Raw genomic sequence first — 20,661 nt, forward strand, 5'->3', positions numbered from 1 at the left:
CATCGCCGTCTTACTCTTTTCCTTGCTTTCTCTGCTACGTGCCGTCATAATAATCTCGATTAAGCCGCTATCCTTTTCTCCTTTCTCGCCAGCTGGATCCAGTAATCGTGTCGGTAGTAACGGCCGTTTGCAAATCAACGGCGATGCATCCATGCCATGTGGCTCCCACGTGTTTCTTCCCTACCACTTCCCCCCCCCCCCCCCCCCCCCCCCACCCTCATTTAAGAATTAGGAGGTGTTTATTACTTTATTTTGCCTTAATATTTAAAACATTTTGAGATTAATTTTTATAAATTTCTCCTTCAAAAATAAAAAAAAACATCCAAAATCATTAAATTTAGATTATAGATTAATTTACTACAAATTTTCAAAAGTCAATAATAACAAAACCAAAATAAACTAACTTTGTTGAAAAGAAAGGTGAAAAGGGTATATTTAACAAATTTTTTATTCAATTATTTTTTAATAATTAAATAAGAAAAAAATTATAATTTTTATTTTATAATTTACATTTTCTTCAAATTTCCATTTATAAGAAATGAAAGTAAAACATTACCTTATGTTTGGTTCATAGAAAATTTAAGTGAAAAAAAAATACATTGGAATGGCAAAAAAAGTTGTCTTATCTTTTCCATTTAGTGCATATTTTATCTTCATAAAAAATAAATAATAAAAATATATTTCACTTAATGTAAACTTTAAGTCAATTAAAAAATATTTTTTTCTCATTGAAATAACATTTTGACTTTTTATCATTATAAGTAGAAGAGATAGTAGGAGAAGTAGTTATAATTAAGTTATATATTAGTATTTTTTTTTAAAAATCATTAAAGATAATTTTTTGATTTTTTTAAATAATAATTAAACAAAATATGCTTCTTACTTAACGTTTAAGGAAAAAAAAAATGAATTTATCTATTTTCTACAATGTTGATAGTATAAAAAAAAATGGATTATTAAATATGTGACACATGGTTGAAGAAAATGTAAGAAATAGTACTTAAATAGTAAATAATATTGAAAAAACCATATATATAGGTATTCGCTACCATACCAATTCATACTTATAAAAACAAACAATTATATGATACCATGTGTACACTTTTTAAGTCTTATTATTTTGTATCAATGTTCGTTTTATTGTTTATACATTTGAATTATATTTGATTGACTGTATTTAACAAAGATAGATAAGAAAGGGGATAACGTATCATATCCCATATTTAACCGATGAGATAAAATAAGTTATCTTTTATCATATTCTATATTTAACTAAATATGTTAATCCTAACCTAAAATATATAGTATAAATTTATTTATTTTTTATTAATTATCTGGTTTTTATACTAGTTATTTTGCAAAATAATTTTTTTATTATAAAATTAAATATGTGATTAAAAAAAACTAAAAAATATTATAATGTAATATAAATTTTATTTTAAATATTTAAAAATGATATATATTTCATTTTACATTTTTATTCATTTCATAACCTAAATATAACCATAATATAATATATCTCATTGAATACTTAGATTTAATATTAAGGATATTATATTCCATTAGAAAATATATTTTAAGATATTATATTTCATTAAAAAATATATTTTAAGATATACATTTCTTATTCAATGAATGTTATATTTTGGGATATCTTAACCCGTAAGTCAAGCATAGCTATTCTCTAGTGTATCTATATTTGATCTTATTCATTTGTGTCCTAGTTTTTTTTTTTTTTTTAATATTTCGTTAAAGATGATGAAATAATCTTTAAATTGTAAATCTAATAATTCCCTTTTTTTTTTAAAAGTAACTTATTTTTTACATAAATGTCATTCGTCATTTCAAGTATTTATATATAAGTTTAAAAAAATGTTATTTTTACAATAAAAAATAATGAGATCGTTTTTATCTAAATAAGGCAAAAAAATGATGGGATGTTAAATTTTCAAAATTAGATTTTCATATACTCTTTTAATCAAATAACCTTTTTTTTTTTGGTAACTTCGTCAAAATTTATATTTCATTATATTTTGAGAGATATGAGTATAGTATTCTATTAGCTTTATACACTATTTGACACAAAGAATAAAATAAGTAAAAATACGATATAATTTCATTACTTTTTCATCATTGACTTTGTGATTAATTAATAAGACTTTGATCACCAAATTAATAAGTGAAATTATCGAATTTCTTAATCTTAAAACTCTAGTAGTCAAGGATAAATAATATGGGTGTGGTTAAATGAGAGGGGGAGGCATTAATTTGTCGGTGGTGAAGGCTAGTAAATTAAGGGGAGGAGGCCTGAGGCCATGGGAGAGTGTCGGTGGTCCATGACTCCATGGTCAAATGTATCAAGAGAGGGACTCTCGTGATGTTTTTCTCTTTTACATTATTCAAATTAATTCAATTACAATATTTTACTTTTTCTTCATACTTCACATGCCTGCGTTTTGTAATCTATGAAGTTGTGGAAAATCCTAAAGTTTGTACCATTAATCAAAGACAAAACAAAAATGAAATTAAAAAAAAAAAAGATATGAATATAAAGAGGTTCGAAGTAGAGCAAAGTAAGCAACAAAGAAATGAAGGTTTTTTTTTATATAAAAAAAAAAATTATCATATGCATATTAGGCATGAAAACATGTCGGTTCGAGACGGGTCACCGTATCATAATTATTTAAATCCATTTTATAAAATTAAATAGGACATGCTAGGAAAGGGTTGAGAATTTCCCATACCCACTTATCATCTTTGCCCCTCCTGTCCTTTTATATGTAATTATATTCAAAATAATATTATTTCACAAAGAAATGAATATGATAAAATTTTATAATTTATTTTATAAAAAATAAAATTTTATTTTAAATATGCTAAAAGGGGTGGGATAGAAGGTGAAAAATGGACAAAACATTACTTAAACTTATCTGTTAAAAAATAATCTATTTATTCTTATCTCGGGTAAATAATATTGATTTTATGGAACGTTAATGATTAAAAATAAATTAGAGATTCTAAAATATAAAGGAATGTTGGTATTACTTCTATTTTTCAATTTTTATTTGAAATCATTTTCAAAAATTTTTAAAATTTGATAACAAAAATTAACTAGGTAAAGGATGAAAACTCTTTTAATTCCCAAATTTAATAAAAGAAATTTAAAATAATAAATCAACACACAATTCACTTATATTTTACTATTATTTAGTAAGTATGCCTAATGAATATTCAAAAATTGTAAAAATAAAAATTACTAATGAAAGAAAAAAATATTAAGAGAAATTATTTTGTCCGATTAAGTTGGACAATAAAACAATATTAAATAAAATCAAACATAATTAAAATTAGTTAAGAAACTTATGCATTTTAAAATTATTTAATTTTTTATATTAAATAGTTAAAATAAGTTAAATGAGTTTGAAATATTATATATAAAAAATTATTGATTTTAAATATTTTTATTTATTTTCATTTATTTATTTTTCCTTTTGCTTGTCCTCCCTGTTTCCTTTCCTTTATATTTTTCCTCAAATTTTTCAGGAACTAAATATATCCCGATATTTTTCCTCAATTTTTTCAGGAATTAAATATAACAAAAATTTCAACTTGTTATATACTTACCCTTTTTTTATTTTTTGAATAAATGTATATAATTATTTTTTATTTTTTTAGTTTTTAAAATAGTTAAAACATAGGTGTACAAATTCAAGATATTTTTATTTTGTATCATTTATGGCACCAAAAAAAAAGAAGTAAGAAGTGGTAGTAGCTCATATGTCAAAATTTTTAACACCATTTGAAGGGTTTTATCTCTTGCTTGGAATTTTTGTTTGTTTGTATATTTTTTTTTCTTAGAGAAATGTTAAATATATAGTTATTTTTCTAATTTTTATTTTTTTTTCATTTTTTTCATTATAATCTTTTATGGAATTTTTAAAATATTTTTGTTAATATCATTTTAGGGGGAAAAGAAAAAGTTCATTTTCAATCATTTTCCACCACATCTTTTTATCCTGTGATTTGGTGGGATCTGAAAAATGTTAATCGAAATCATGAATATTCTCACAACTCCTTTTCAACTTTCAACTGTGAAATGATGGTGGTTTGTGTATAATTAGAAAAAAATCTTAATCATCACACATGGGGTATTATCATATTATGCATTTATGATTATTTTGAAATTTTGAAATTTTGAAAATTCTGATTTTCAAAGTAGAAACCCATATTGAAAATTTCAATTAAAAATATTTTAAGAAAATATTTTTTATATTTAAAAACTTCAAACAATTTTTTATTTTTTTGAGAAATTAGTATATATTTTCATAAAAATATTTTATTTTTATTGATAAATAAAATAAAATAAGGTTGTGCATAGTCAAAAGACTAAGAAAAAAAGGATATGGATGTAATTGAGAGAATTGGAGACTATGAAAAAAAGTTAGACAAATGGGTTTGGCGATTTATAATGTATTCATGATTACACTAATAATAGGAAACAATGGTGTGACATAGAAGGGGAAATTGAAGGTGGAGTAATGTATAGTATTGTACAAAGATGCAATTTCTGAATTATTTTTCAATTAAATTGCTTCTTTATTTTCATATTTATTCAATTAATTTTTATTATTCGTAAATACTTGTAATGAACAAGCTGAGATAACGATGTGTTTGAATATATATATTAAAAATAAAAAATTTCATAAATTATTAGAATTCTTATAAAAAAAGTGCAGATATTTATGATGCTGAAAAATTCTTTTTAAAACTGGATTAATCAATTAAAAGGGATAAAATAATCTCAATTTTATAAAACTAACCTTTTTCATTTTTTAACTTAAAGAATAACTTATTTTTTACATAAATACTCGTCAATATTTTTATTATTTATATATGTGATAAATTTTTTATATTTTTTATTATGTATTTTTTTAGAATCGGTTAAGGAAATTGATTATTATTAGATTATGATGAAATTAATTTTTATGTATTTATTAAATTTTGGATTAAAATTTTAAATACATTTTAAACTAACCCCCCAAATTTAAACAAATTTAATTTTGATTTGGTTTTTATTCCGCTTTTCTTCTACCAAAAAGTCAATTCGGTTTTGTTTAATTTTTCAGAAATTAGGAAAAAAAAGGCCAACCACAAACTCTTCCTTATTTGAAGGGATGTTACATGTAAAAATAAAATTAAAATATGGGTGTAAAATAAAATTGAATTTGGAGGAAAAGGGAAGGGAAAAGGTGAGAAAGAGGGGGAAGTGAAAAGGGAGAGGGAGAGGGGGGAGGAGGAGGAGGAGGAGGGAGAGGGGGAGGGGGAGGCCACATAAGTGATAAGTGAATGCATGTCAAGCCATTTGTCTATTAATAAATGAAACAAACAAACCATGCACTTGCATGCACCTACACCTTAATATTTAATATTAATGGGAGTTATATATTTAGGTATTGTGAGAGTCTAGTCTTTCACTCACTGCATGCTCACACTCGCTGCGCGTTCCTCTGCCCCTACCCCCACCCCCTCTCTCCAGTCCTCTCTCTATCACTCCTCAGCTATACAGGCTGAGCTCAGACTCTAGAGAGAGAGGGAGCCCCCCGCCTACTTCCACTGCTACTATTACTACCCACTACTATTACTTTGCTACTTTCTCTGCTTCTTCTTCTTCTTCTTATTCTAGGGGAGAGAACTTGCTGGGGATGGACTTGTACGGTCTACAGACGTCCGACTTTTTTCGTATCGATGACCTACTTGACTTTACTAATGACGAACTCTTCTCCTCCACTACCACTGATTCCGGCAATCTCCCTCCGCCGGAGATAGCCTCCGGCAACCGCTCTTTGGCGGCCTCCGGCAACCGCGACCAGCCTAATACTTTTCATTCTGCTGATTTCACTGACGACCTCTGTGTTCCTGTGAGCATTACGCTACTCCCTCAAAACAAGACCTTATGTCCTACCTTTTTTTTTTTCTTTCATTTTTTTTGGGGGAATTTTGTGTGATTTTTGTTGTGGTTTGGTGGTTTTTTCTTTGGTTTGTAGAGTGATGATGTTGCTGAGCTCGAGTGGCTTTCGAACTTCGTGGACGACTCATTTGCGGATTTTCCGGAGAATGAACTCGCCGGAACCGTAATGGCCCGGCCTGACTCATCATTTCCAGGGCGGACACGTAGTAAGCGGTCCAGAGCATCGTCGACGAACAAAGTATGGACTTCGTTGCCGGTATCTGAGATTCCGATGATCGGGAAATCAAAGACGAATAGCAACAAAAACAGTATTGTAAAGAAAGAAAGCTCATCGTCATCATCTGTGATTAGCGGAGAGAGATCCTCGTCCTCGTCGCCGGCATCGTCGCCCACGGGAGCGCGTAAGTGCACGCACTGCGCTTCGGAGAAAACGCCACAGTGGCGCACGGGTCCTCTAGGTCCAAAAACACTATGCAACGCGTGCGGCGTGCGTTACAAGTCAGGCCGACTGGTTCCGGAGTACCGACCTGCAGCGAGTCCAACGTTTGTGCTGACTCAGCACTCGAACTCGCACCGCAAGGTGATGGAGCTCCGTCGCCAGAAGGAAATCCTCCGGCAACAGCAACAACAACAACAGCTCTACCATCACCACCACGACTTCGAGGTCTGCTGACGTCACAACAATACGTGTCGACATCTCGTGTTATCATCACCATCATAACCAGATCACCAGATAGTACTGTCTAGTTCGATGTTATCAAAGTCTCCCCTTTTTTTTTCTTTTGCGTTTTTCAATTTCATTTTCCTTCACTTTCTTTGTAATTTTCTCAGAGGAAGTTTCATTAAATTTTCTTTTCTTTGCTTTGATGCTTTAAAATCTTCAACTACCAGTGAGAGAGAGAGAAAGAGAGGAGAGAGAATATTCGGTCAGCCTCATCTGCAGGGAGGGTCACGTGGAAGGCCACTCTCATCACACAAACATTACCCTTTTTCTTTGTCTCTCTAGAAAGGGCGCTCACATGGAAACTGAGGAGGGCCAACGGCGAGAGGTTTGCAGGGAAAATTAAAAGGTGCACATTTATGGATTTTAGAGAAATCGACGGTTGTGATTCGATCTTATCATCTTTTGGGGACAATTCGCTTAAGATGAGGTTGTGAGTAAATATTAGATTGATTGACATTTAATGGGCCCTGACTCTGGATCAGATGGTGGATTGTGTTTTTTGGGCTTTGGGATTGGTCCAGTTCCAGATATGGATTCAGATTTGGGACCCACTGTGCGGGTCTTTCGAGTTTGGTTTTGGGTGGGGTAGTCTACTTCTGGGACCTCCAATCACCAACCGAGTAACTCTTTCAAGTAAAATTCTTACTGGAATGGACAGGTGTCAATATTTGAGATAATTCTCTTTCTATTTTCATTTGGAGTCCAAACATAAACGTGGCAAGGTAAACCACCTGAAGGATAGGCACATAGGTTAGAGATAATTTAAGGGTAAATATAAGAAAAAGAAAATAGGAAAAAAATAAATATAAATGAATAACAAATAAAAATTATTTTTATATACTAATTTAACTCTTTAATGTAAAAATTAAATAATTTAAAAATATATAAACTTCTTAATAATTTTAATTATATTTGTTTTTTTATATTTTTTGCAAAACAACTAAACATAAAAAAAAAAAAAAAAAAAAAAAGTATTTTTATTTTTCTTTCTTAATTACTTTTCAGAACCAAACATAATAACTCAACATTCATAATCGCAAACTCACTGAGGGTTCCAGCCTTTTTTTTGTCAGTGTAAAATTCTGGCCATACAATACAGGCACTGGACCATTTAGCTCTAATTCAAAAGTCAAGACAATTGAAGACCATCAATAAACACTTAATACGTTAAAATAAGGCGGTATTGAAACATCTAGATTGTTAACAAGTTCACCTAATCCAAGAGTGAGCTCAGGCACCTTTGATATCATTTGAAACTCCAAAAATCCTTCATCAGTTCAATGTTGAAAAGATTTGAACCAATTTGCTCTTTGTAAGATGCAACCAGCAAGGCCAGTAAAGAACCTGGATGACCTCTTTAGTCAACTTCCGGGAGGGTAAGGCTACAACATGGCGGACCAAATTACCTCAAATTTTGGCACTTTTGTCATTATATATCCCTATGATGTAACTATTCATTATTGTACTGGTTCTTCCAAACGTTTGGACAAATACCATCCCAGCAAAAAAGGATGTACAGTTTGAAACAAACTTGTGTCACCGTTTAACAAAATTCGGTGAATAAATGTTATTATATAGATTGCATTTATTTCTGAAAGAAATGATGCCATCATTTTAGACGCAAGATCTTGTAATTATCACCAAAGAACTCCAGTGCATGAGCACCCAGAGGGCAGCCACAAGAATTCTTAGACAGAAATCCCATAGTTACTGATTTTTGAGACCTCCTTGCTCAAAGCACTCCTTTCTCGTTTTGCCTCAGAAGCAAGCTTGGAAACCTGCCAGCAAGAGTGTCTTGACATAAGCGATTTCCTCAGTATGCAAACAAAAGAAAATTTATCAAAAGCTCACAACCAGGCAAACATCTTAAAAGGCGGAAAGGCAATAAGCAAAATTTATCACCAAATACAGGCATTATTCAATTCAAATTTGACAAGGAGTAAACACCAAAAACTTAAATAATAATAATAATAATAATAATAATAATAATATCCAAAGTATCAAATCTTCAAGTCTAATCAGAACAGTTTTATAATGACTCTTGAGCTAATCCTAGGATTCCTGAAAAAACTCATAATTGCTGACAGTGGAAATGAATAAAAACCACATGAATGGTCCACTACTTCCAACTTCTTCAACTAAGGCAGAAGAAATGAGTGTTGATAACCAAGAAATTTACCTGTGATCGGAATCGAGATGCTTCTCTACTTGGAAGTTCTCCAAGAATATCTTTCAAGCCTGACACAACATAGAACACTTTCAAGATAAGATATAGATATCTCATATCCACATTCTCAGTCTTGTGTATGTGTTTGTGTGTGAGAAAGAGGGAAGGAAATTTTGCATACCCCTTGCTTGTCTTTCAATCTTATAAGCTGAGCGAATGACACTTTGAATCTGATTCCCAGCTTGTCTGTAACAGAAAAGAAAAAAGTTCGAATGACAAATCAGCCTAGTTCAGGATGACATGAAAGGCACACTCTCTTCATAGCTTTTCATCTACCTGAGCTTTGTCCTCCCTCGTTTCATCTCATCTTCAGCTTGTAATGCCCTCTTCTGGAAACAATAATTATATATTTATCAGTTGCATTACAGTAACTTATTGTTTAGGAACTGATACATTGACTTAAGAGCAGGCACTGGTTTAACTGAGAAATCATAGCACAACAAGCATTAGGCCAAAGGCCTAGCTGCATGGTCAGGTATGTAGTGTAACATATGAGTTTCTTATGGATTAGATTTTCTGCAAATCTATCTTTCCATTGTCACATCAAGGGAGCTTTTGTAAAGGATTCTTCACTTTTTATTTTTTGGTTGACTGCTAAATAATGATAGCCAACTTCAGCAAACAGTCCCATTCAATGCAGGTTGACTAAAAAAAGCAACTCTTCCCATTTTCCTTTTATTCATTCTCCTTTCAACATGGCATCAGAGACACCCTCCATGATCATGAGATAGCTCTTGCTCGCTAATCTCTATATACATTACAATGGGAACAACTTGGTTACTTATGAACAAATTCAGGCTTAGTCAACTCAAGGTACAGCCTATGGGGTATTTCGTTTTTTAATCTCATTATGACCGGAAGAAATTCTTTCTCGATCTCATGAAAGTTAAAAAGAAAAAATTAATAGCTAACCATTCTGCTAAATAAGACAGCTATCAGAGTGTCAACTTTGTATGACAACTTTCTCACAATGTTGATTTTAATTTTTTATTTTTAATGAGATCATGTTTTACAAATGTCAATAATGATTTGGGTAACTCTCATAAATGAAGTGCACCCAGCTTGGCCGTACAAATTTATGTTATGTTGCAAATGGAAGAATTATTGAATGGGATTTGCAATTGTGAAAGCAAGTTCTTCTTTCTAATTAATTTATTCTTTCATTTTCCTGCCCTGAATTTTAATCCTTCATTTGGGAGGGTCTTCCTTCCTCTCTCTCCCTCCCTCTCCCTTTTTTCCCAACACTGATCATACAACATATTTCTATGAGTCTGCCAAACCTTTGTTCATTCAACCTCAAACCAAACAACCAAACAAACCACCGCCCCCCCCCCCCCCCAACCAAAAAAAAAAAAAAAACTTTTTTCTCTCTGTCTCTCTCACAGTGAAAAAGGAACCCAGTTGTCAACACAGAGCAAAAGGAGAGAAGGAACTAATACACGACCTCTCTCTAGACACACACAATCGAAAACTCTCGTAGTTAAAAAGCATCAACTCTCTGCACACACACAGAAGAAGGAAACTATGCATGATAGAACACACTTTCTCTACCACACACACTGAGAAGTGACTGAGTCAACCTCTGTATATATTGAGCAGTGTAAAGGAACAGACCTGTCTCCAGACATATGCACACAGACACATAAGTAAAACAAACTGATGCATGATACAACACACACACCCTCCCCACCTACAGACTCTCTCTCTCCACACTGAGAAGTGAAAAAGAACAGTTCTCTAGAACACAAAAGAAGTAAAAAAAGAACCAACACATAATACGATATGAAAGCATTGAATTGAGAACTGATGTAAGGGATTGTTCATCACCAATTCAACTGACACAAAGTAAATGGGTCACCTCCAATTTCTCACTTTCAGCCTTCAGAAGGTCAATTGATTTCCGCAACTCATTCACTTTAGCATCAGCTCTGGCAACCATGGACTGCACCAAGAAAGGAAGACCTATGAAGCTATTGTCAATTAAAATTCAAAATCTGACCAGTGTAGTGAGAAGATGGCCAACATGCTTCTTTTTTGATAGGTAAAAGCAATTGTATTAAGAGCGCCTAAAACACGCCTAAAGTATAACATGCTTCTTGAGTTCCAGCATGATACTTCTTGAGTTCTTAAGGTATAACTCATATAAGCATAAAAAAATCAATCAAGTGATAAATGCAGATCACTATTGTTGGTGCCAGGAACAAATAAAGAATATTTTCCAATGAAAATAAGTACCAAAAAATGGCATGTCATCTTCCATAGGCATTCAAGGAATATTTCGTGTATTATTGAAACCCCACACTCCAACCCATAAAATAAAAATTTAAAAAAATCAAATAAGCCTCCAATTATCTCAATGCACATACTACCATGGAGCTTGGAAAATTTAATCATGTCTCTTCATCTGGCTTCAGCAAATAAAAATCTCTTTAGATTTGAAATTTATTTTATTTTCTCAGTTTTTTTTTTTTTTTGGGTTGAAACAAATGAAATTTAAACAATTTTTACAAACATTGGGCAAAAAAATGCAAAACTGCCATTAGCAAGTTCACAACAACATATTTTTGACCTCTTCACCATGAAAACAGGATGTAGAAGCATGACATAAACCCCTGCTTCAATAACATTTCAGATTTTCACATGTGGCCATGTGAATGACTCACATTCATAAAAAGCAAATAAACCCATGTATTTCTACTTTTAGCTTAGCTAGACCATAAACAGCATTTAAAACAAGGAATTCTTTCAGATAATCTATAGTGTGAAAAAAACTGAAAACTGCACTTATATTTATACACACCCACCTCTTCACTGACAAGAAGCCGCAAGGTGTTATAGTATAAGAAATGCCTTGGCCCTGCAGATAATAAATACATTATAGGCAGGAGGAACAAATTGATGTCTAATATGACATCAAACCATTCAGAATAGACTATTTTGTAATGTTTCCAGGAATATATGTTGCATCTTGACATGAAAATATAAACCTATTTATCAAAAAGAAGGCATTCTAGATACTCGGTACAGAAATCAAACTCCTGACAACGATGTACTGAGACTAATCCCATTACAACAATATTACGAAACTTATTAACAATGTTTTGATAGGTGACTTTTTTCCATCCATTCAGTTGAAACTGCAACCTTCTATCCCCACCCAACCTGTTTCCAGCCGATCCAAGACTAAGAGCCTCGCAAGAATTATTAATATGGTTGAGTGAAATTAATATACAATGCCAAAGAGCAAGAATAGAGAAAACAATCTTGAACACTAACAAAATAGGATCTCTTAATTTTGAAAAAGATATATTAACAACGATATTAATTGTCATCTATTATAGGTAGCAATAGGATCAAGCTTCAAACAGTTTTATATGGTTAATTTGAGATAAAGATTAATAGGTTAAAGAAACACACTTTTTAGCAGCAAACATCCCAAACCAACACACACCCCGGATGTAATCAATGGATTTGATGCTGCAACGAGAATACCCTCTGCAACAAAATATGATAATGAGTATTTGAAGTATACGCATCTATAAACACTATAACTTAAGATCTCAAAAAGAAAAAAAACCAATTATTTTCCAAGCAAGCATGAACTTGGAACAGACCTTTAATCTTTCCAACAGCAAGATCCTCGTAGACATCATATTCAGATTTAACATCTTTCAGAGATTCCTGCATTCACATTTTAATACAAAGAGCAAGTGAATAAAAAAAAAAGTCATATGTATAAGAAAAAGCTCCATTTTTGGGGAGGGTTTGTGGGAGGTTCCAGGTTCAAGTCCCAATGGAAACATGAAATTACCTATAAAAAAAGCTCCATTTGGTTGCCAATATACATATATATAAAGATAAAGAGAACAAAAACCAGACTCAAAATTTTTGCGCTCTTTTCACTTCTATTCCTCCATCAACAGGTTCGAATCCAACCACTTGGCAGAACATTAGAAATTCTCCATATGGTTGCCGAGAAAGGGTAGGAAAGTGAAAGAAATCAAAATTTTGAAATTTCTTGCCTATGATCTGGTGAAACCAAAACAGTAATAGTAATAACAAATAACAACTATTTTGCCTAGTTTAATCGAGTTTTCCAATTTTTAACTCCGTTTTTTCTTACATTCTTTCCCTCTGTTTTCTCGGCAACACATTTTAAAAACTTACAATGGTTTGTTGGAGATGAGCAGAAGAAGTGGACAGAATTTGAGAGAAGCGAGATCCAGAGGCTTCAATGAATGAATTGACAGTGTCGTCTAGGGTTTTGTGCAAGAGCTGAGCTTGATTGACCCCGTATTCGATCCATGACGAGGCTGCTTCTTCTAGGGATTTTGGTTTTTCGTCGGGAGGATAATCTCCAGGTGATGGTTTTGATTCGCATTCTGCTACTGTTGTCGCCATCGGAGGAGAAGGTCCGAAGTTTAAAACCCTTGCTTTTGGATCCGTTTCAGAAAACAGTTTTAAGGAAAACCTGCTCGCGAAAAATAACGAGGATAATTGAGAACAGAGTGTTCTCCCTTCTCCCTTTATTTATGTTGTTAAACAATAATAAATCCGACCCAAATAAAAGAAGAGATGAATATATATTAGTTTAATAGTATATATAAAGGGGAGAAAGAAAAGAAGTGTTGGGAGAATGAAAGAAACAAAGAATGAGAGGAAGAGTGAAAGTTTTTTTTTTTCTCTTGATACTCCTTAGGGTTGTAAAAAGTTTTTTACGGCTTCACCATATGAACTCCCATTACTCATCTTAAAAATGAGTAAATCGAGTTCATAAATAACCATCAATGTGGTCATTCACTACTTCATTTACAACACTCCCCCTTTTATGATCATCATATTAAAAGAATATGTCTCATTAAAACCTTGTTAGTAAAAATCCTATATAAAAAACCTAGAGAAGGAAAAAGAGTATAATATTGTTTTATTGGTATGTTATAACTGCCTCGTTAAAAACCTTGTCAGTAAAACCCAGTAAGACAAAACCTGGATAAAGGAAAAAAGAGTACAGTACACTAACACCCTTTTACAAGCATACTCCCCCTCATGTCAATATCCTTGAGTTGATGCATTCCAATCATGTGTATTAACTTCTTGAATGTTAAGGTTGAATATGATTTTGTGAATAAATCTGCTAGATTATCACTTAAGCGTATTTGTTGCACATCAATTTCACCACTCTTTTGAAGTTCATGTATATAAAAGAATTTTAGTGAAATGCGTTTAGTTCTATCTCCTTTAATATAACCCCATGTTATTTGTGCAATGCATGCAACATTATCTTCAAATAATATTGCTGGGTCATCTTTGATAGAGGAGAGTCCACGTCATTCCCGAATATGTTGGATCATAGATCCTAGCCATATACATTCACGACTTGCTTCATGAATTATCAGTATTTCTAAATGATTTGATGATGTGGTCACTATTGTTTATTTGACAGATCTCCATGAAATAGCAGTACCATTGCAATTAAACACATACCATGTTTGTGACCTACCTTTATGTGGATTTGAAAGATATCCTGCATCTGCATATCCAAGCAATTGTTGTTTTGATTCCCTTGAGTAAAATAAACTCATGTCAGTAGTTCTGCAAAAATAACGCAATATATATTTGATACCATTCCAATGTCTTCGAGTTGGAGTAGAACTGTATCTTGCTAATAAATTGACAGAAAAAGCAATATTTGGACGTGTACAATTGACACGATATATAAGTGTACCAATAGTACTAAGATATGGTACTTCAGGACCAAGTAATTATTCATCTTTTTCGCAAGGACAAAATGAGTCATTTTTTACATCAAGTGATCCGACAACTATTGGAGAACTTAAAGAATGTGTTTTATCCATGTAAAAACGATTCAAAACTTTCTTAATGTATGTTGATTGATATACTAAAACTTCATTTGGAAAATGCTCGATCTACAAGGCGAGACAAAATTTTGTTTTTCCAAAATCTTTCATCTCAATTTCTTTTTTCAAGTAATTTGTTATTCTTGTGAGCTCTTCTGGAATTCCAACAAGATTTAATTCATCAACATACACTGCAATAATTGCAAGTCTGGTTTTTGATTTCTTAACGAAAATGCATGGCCACATAGGGTTATTCACATACCCTTCTTTTAGTAAGTATTCACTAAGGCGATTGTACCATATGCATCCAGATTGCTTTAATCCATACAAGAATTGTTGTAACTTGATTAAGTACATGCTACGAGGCTTTGTACTATTTGCTTCAGGCAATTTAAATCCTTTAGGAATTTTCATGTATATATCATTATCCATGGATTTGTATAAAAATGTTGTAATAACATCCATGAGACGCATATCCAGTCCTTCTGAGATTGTCAAACTAATTAAGAAATGAAATGTGATTGCATCCATGACGGGAAAATATGTTTGTTCATAGTCAATACTAGGTCTCTACAAGAAACCTTGTGCTACTAAACGTGCTTTATATCTTATGATCTTATTGTTCTCATTGCGCTTTCGTACAAATACCCATTTGTACCCAATAGGTTTTACATCTTTAGGTGTTTGGACTACAGGTCCAAAAACTTCTCGTTTTGTTAATGAGTTTAACTTTGCTTGTATAGATTCTTTCCATTTTGGCCAATCATTTCTATGTCGGCATTCTTCCACATTTCATGGTTCGGAATTTTCATCATTTCTTATGATATCGGAGGCCACTTGGAAAACGAAAATATTGTTAATAACAATATTATTTCGATCCCATTTTTATCCCATGTATACATAACTTACTGAGATTTCACAATTTTCAAGTACATGCGCCTTTTTAAGGGCTTCTCGTTCAATATGTGCCTCTTCAGGGGCTTCTTGTTTAATATGTGTATCTTCAGGGGCTTTCTGCATTACTTGTGCCTCTTCTGGGGCTATAGACTTATCAATTTTGAACTAATCAATCGTTTTGATGGTCTCTTATAGAGTGCCAAGTTTTTCTAGGGTTCTCCTCTTCTAGGGAGTTACATCTTTTGAGCCGACAGGTCTACCACACTTCGGGTTTATATTAGATTCATTTGTTAACTGTCTTACAGGGACATAAATCTGTGTTGGAGTATTTGCAACTAGGATATGTGACTTTGTCACTTTCTTTGTATCAATTAATGCATTTGGTAGTTGATTTGCAAGATTTTGTAAATGAATGATCCTTTGAACTTCTAGTTCACATTGATTTGTACGAGGATCAAGATGAGACATAGTAGATGTCTTCCAACTAATTTCTCGTCGTTCTTCAGGAATCGACTTTTCTCCCCCTAATGACGGGAAAACACTCTCATTAAAATGACAATCTGCAAAGCGAATTGTAAAAACATCGTCTATCAAAGGTTCAAGATATCTTATGATAGATGGAGAATCAAAACCTATAAATCCCAAGTCTTAATTTGATGACCCATTTTAGTGCGTTGTGTAGGTGCAATTGGTACATATACTACACAACCAAAGATTCGTAAGTGAGAGATATTTGGTTGTTTTCTAAACACAAGTTGTGAAGGGGAGTATTCATGGTAAGTTGTAGGTCGAATACGGACTAAAGCTGCAACATGCATAATAGCATGTCCCCATACGAAAGTAGATAATTTGGTTTTTATTAGTAATGGCTGAGCCATTAATTGGAGACGTTTGATGAAGGATTCTACTAAACCATTTTGGGTATGAGTTTGCTCAATATTTATTCCTACTGACATGCAATAGTCAATGAATGTTTGAGAAGTAAATTCGTCAACATTATCAAGACATATTGTCCTAATTGGATAATCTATAAATTGTGCTCGTAATCTAATTATTTGTGCAAGGAGTCTATCAAAGGCAACGTTATGTGTAGAAATGAGACAAACATGTGACCACCTAGTAGAAACATCTATTAAGATTATAAAATAATGGAATGGTCCACATGGTGGATGGATAGACCCACATATGTCCCCATGTATTCTTTCTAAAAAGATTGGTGACTCATATATGACTTTAGTAAAAGGTGGTCTGACTATCAATTTACCTTGTGAACAAGCAGCACATGAGTATTCATTGGGTGAAAGAATATTCTGGTTCTTTATTGGATGCCCATGTGAGTGTTCGATTATTCGATGCATCATTAAAGACCTTGGGTGACCTAGCCTATCATGCCAAAGGATAAAAACTTTTGGGTCGTTGAACTTCTGGTTCACGACAACATATGATTCAATAGACTTTATAGTTGTATGATACAATCTAGAGAAGAAAGCCGAGAGTTTTTCCATTATAAGATTCTGACCATATATAATGGAAGTAATGTAAAGATATTCTATATTATCTTCGTTCATAGTTTTAATATGATATCCATTTATGCAGATATCTTTAAAACTGAGCAAATTTCTTATGGATTTTCTAGAATATAAAACATCATTTATATTGAATCTTGTTCCAGTTGGTAGCGTTATGTTTGCTTTTCCAAAGTCTTCAACTAAGTTTGTAGTACCATATATGGTACTTACATTAGCTTTTATTAATGTCAATTCGAGGAAATATCTTTTATCTCGAAGAATTGTGTGCGTGGTTGCATAGTCTGTGAGACATACATCATCCTCATTCATCTTGAGACCAAATAACATATGGATTTCAGATATAACTATAAAAAAAATACATAATGTAAATAACAAAAGAAAATAATATGTAAATATAAGACATACTAATATATTATTTGATATGTAAAGTAACATTAATCAATGTTAATCTTCTCATCATTTATTAAATGATTTGTTTTTTCATTAAGACCTCCAAAGAAATCAATATCATAGTAGGTTAGGTCCAATCCATCACCATCGGTAAAGTTCATCTCTATCTCTCTTCCTTTTGCTTTTATTGATGCTTGGTAAAGATCGACCAAATGTTTGGACATATGACAGGTATGCGACCAATGTCCTTTCATACCACATCTATAACAATTATTCTCATGGTTCTTGGAGGTTTATCTTGTAAACACTTCCCATTTTCTTATTTTGCCTCAGTATTGTTCCACTTTTGGTGGTGCAATGAGACTTTCCTTTTCTCAAAATTTGATGAATTATTACTATAAAAACCATAGTATCGGGGATTTCTTCCATGACCACAACCACGTTCTCGTCCTCGTCCACGTTCACGAGTTTGGGACGATATTGCATTCACTTCAGGGAATGCTTCAGATCCAGTTGGACGAGACTTATGATTTCTTATCAAAAGCTCATTATTTTGTTCAGCAACAAGAAGACATGATATTAATTTATAATATTTTGTAAATCTACACTCTTGATATTGCTGCTGCAAGAACACATTCGAAACGTGAAATGTAGTAAAAAGTTTTCTCTAACATGTCTTATTATGTGATTTTTTTTTTCTCCACATAGCTTTAATTGTCAACTGATTTTGAAAAGTGCAGAGTTATATTCACTAATAGATTTAAAATCCTGCAACCTCAGGTGAATCCAATCATATCGAGCTTTTAGGAGAATCACAGTTTTCTGGTGGTCATATATTTCTTTCAAATTACTCCATAGAGTAAAAGGGTCATTTACTGTAAGATACTCATTTTTTAAACCTTCATGGAGGTGATGTCGAAGGAAAATTAGTGCTTTTGCGCAATCGTGCAGGGATGTTTGATTTTCTTCTTTGATCGTAGCTCCTAGGTTCATTGCATCAAGATGTATTTCAGCATCAAAGATACAAGATAGATAGTTCTTTCCCAAAATGTCAAATGCCACAAATTCGAGTTTTGTGAGATTCGACATTGTCAAATAACTTTATATATATGACAAAACAATATTATTAGAATCAATTATAATAAATTGATAGCATTGGTATAACCTTGATTATAAAAAAAATCAAATAATTTGTTTATAACTTTTAACAAAACAAATTAACAATAATATAAATATGTAAAATTTTATTTTATATAAATAACTTCAAGTTTAAGATATGAGAATTACCTTCAAAGCAATTCGTGCTGATAACGTGTTGTAAAACGATAATAAATGTGACTCGAATAAAAGTAGAGATGACTATATATTACTTTAATAGTATATATAAAGAGGATAAATAAATAAAAAAAGAGAAATGTTGAGAGAATGAAAGAAAGAGAGAATGAGAGGAAGAGTGAAAGTTTTTTTTTACTCTGGATGTTGCTTATATGGGGTGTAAGAAGCCTTTTATAGGTTTCACTATATGAACTCTCATTACTCATCTTAAAGATGAGTAAATGGAGTTCATAAATAACTATCAATGTGGTCATTCACCACTTCATTTATAACAATTTATACTTTATTCCGATTATTAAATAATTAGAAAATTTGGGATAAGAGAAGGATGAAAATACTTGTAAAATATGTGATTAATTTTATTTTATTTTTGTTTAAAAATTCTAAAACGTGTTTTATTTCATCTAGCAATATTAGTTGCTATTTTTTTAAAAAAAATTTACTCAATAATAATAAAAATTTACTTTGCAATTATAAAATATTATATAAAAATCCGATTTAGAAATGATTTGATTAATAGCTTGTTGAAAAGTTATTTTACGAGGGATTAAAAACACTTCATAACATTTGAAAGAGTTCCCTTATAGAAAAATTTAAGTGAATGAAAATATATATATAAAAAATTATAATTAAAAAAGCAAAGTTATGCCTGGTTTCGACAACATTAAGGAAAAAAAATTGTTAAGAAAAATGTTTTATTTTATTTTTTTAATATTTAAATACCGAATAAAAACAAAATATAATTAAAAATATTAGACATTTATGCATTTTTAAATCATTTAATTGTTACATCACATTGTTAAAATAAGTAAAGTTATTTTCAAGTAGCATATAAAATGAATAAATCAACTTTAAATTATTTTTAATTTTCGTTATATTTTTTCTCTCAACTTTCTTTCATTTGCATTTTCCCTCAAAACTTTTAGGAATTAGATAAAACCTAAAAAAAAAAAATTTAAATATATTAAAAATCAATGAATTATTTTTATATGATACTTCAAAAATTATTTATATTTACATTCAAAAAAATTATTTATATTAATTAGAACAATTCTTACTTTCTATGGGTATATCTCTATATATCCACCAAAAAAATAACTTTTCTAGGACGAAAAAGGACATTTGATGAAATAATCGAAGTACAATTAAAGTGAATATACATGGATCTCCTCTTCTTAGTCGTTCTTTTATTATCTTCTATTTTATTCATATATGTAATAAAAAATTTAAAAAAATTTATGTTTTTCAATAATAGATAAAGGTTTTGATACACTTTACTTCTCGACTTATCCCATGTTTTGCACATTACACCTTTAGAGTATATGCAAAACACAAGATAGGTTGAAGAGGTAAAATGTATTAAATCCATAGATAAATGAATAATCAGGTGCATTGATGTAATTTTTTACGACATATATATATTGCATTTCTTTTTGTATTTCTTGAGATTAAAAAAATAAAGTTTCATGTTTACGAGGTTGTAGGATGGGACAGTCTAACATCATTGGGAACTATAATTTTGGACATACTTTTGATGTTCAACCTTATAAGTTTGGACATCATGAAACTTTTTTTTTTTTTTTAAATCTTTTGTTTCCACTTTTCTATAATTTTGGACATACTTTTGATGTTCAACCTTATAAGTTTGGACACCATGAAACTTTTTTTTTTTGTAATCTTTTGTTTTCCACTTTTCGAATAATTTTCACTTCTAGAGCATTTTTAAATTATTC

General features: G+C 31.4%; 2 protein-coding genes across 2 annotated transcripts; one reads left to right on the top strand and one right to left on the bottom strand.

The window, feature by feature from the left end:
• Positions 1–5,443: 5,443 nt before the first annotated feature.
• On the top strand, positions 5,444–6,835 carry LOC100244467 (GATA transcription factor 4). The gene is made up of 2 exons (XM_002277923.4): positions 5,444–5,918; positions 6,045–6,835. Exons 1-2 carry the CDS (start codon positions 5,703–5,705, stop codon positions 6,639–6,641), a joined length of 813 nt encoding a protein of 270 aa, XP_002277959.1. The 5' UTR covers positions 5,444–5,702; the 3' UTR covers positions 6,642–6,835.
• A 1,259-nt stretch (positions 6,836–8,094) lies between these two features.
• Positions 8,095–13,488, bottom strand: LOC100266783 (RGS1-HXK1-interacting protein 1). Its single transcript, XM_002277963.4, has 9 exons — positions 13,087–13,488; positions 12,534–12,600; positions 12,337–12,414; positions 11,724–11,776; positions 10,778–10,861; positions 9,196–9,248; positions 9,041–9,105; positions 8,872–8,930; positions 8,095–8,470 (listed from the first exon to the last, which is right to left on the bottom strand). Exons 1-9 carry the CDS (start codon positions 13,318–13,320, stop codon positions 8,381–8,383), a joined length of 783 nt encoding a protein of 260 aa, XP_002277999.1. The 5' UTR covers positions 13,321–13,488; the 3' UTR covers positions 8,095–8,380.
• Positions 13,489–20,661: the final 7,173 nt, after the last annotated feature.

Source organism: Vitis vinifera, chromosome 15 (genome assembly GCF_030704535.1).
Source record: "Vitis vinifera cultivar Pinot Noir 40024 chromosome 15, ASM3070453v1".
Classification (NCBI taxonomy): Eukaryota; Viridiplantae; Streptophyta; class Magnoliopsida; order Vitales; family Vitaceae; genus Vitis; species Vitis vinifera.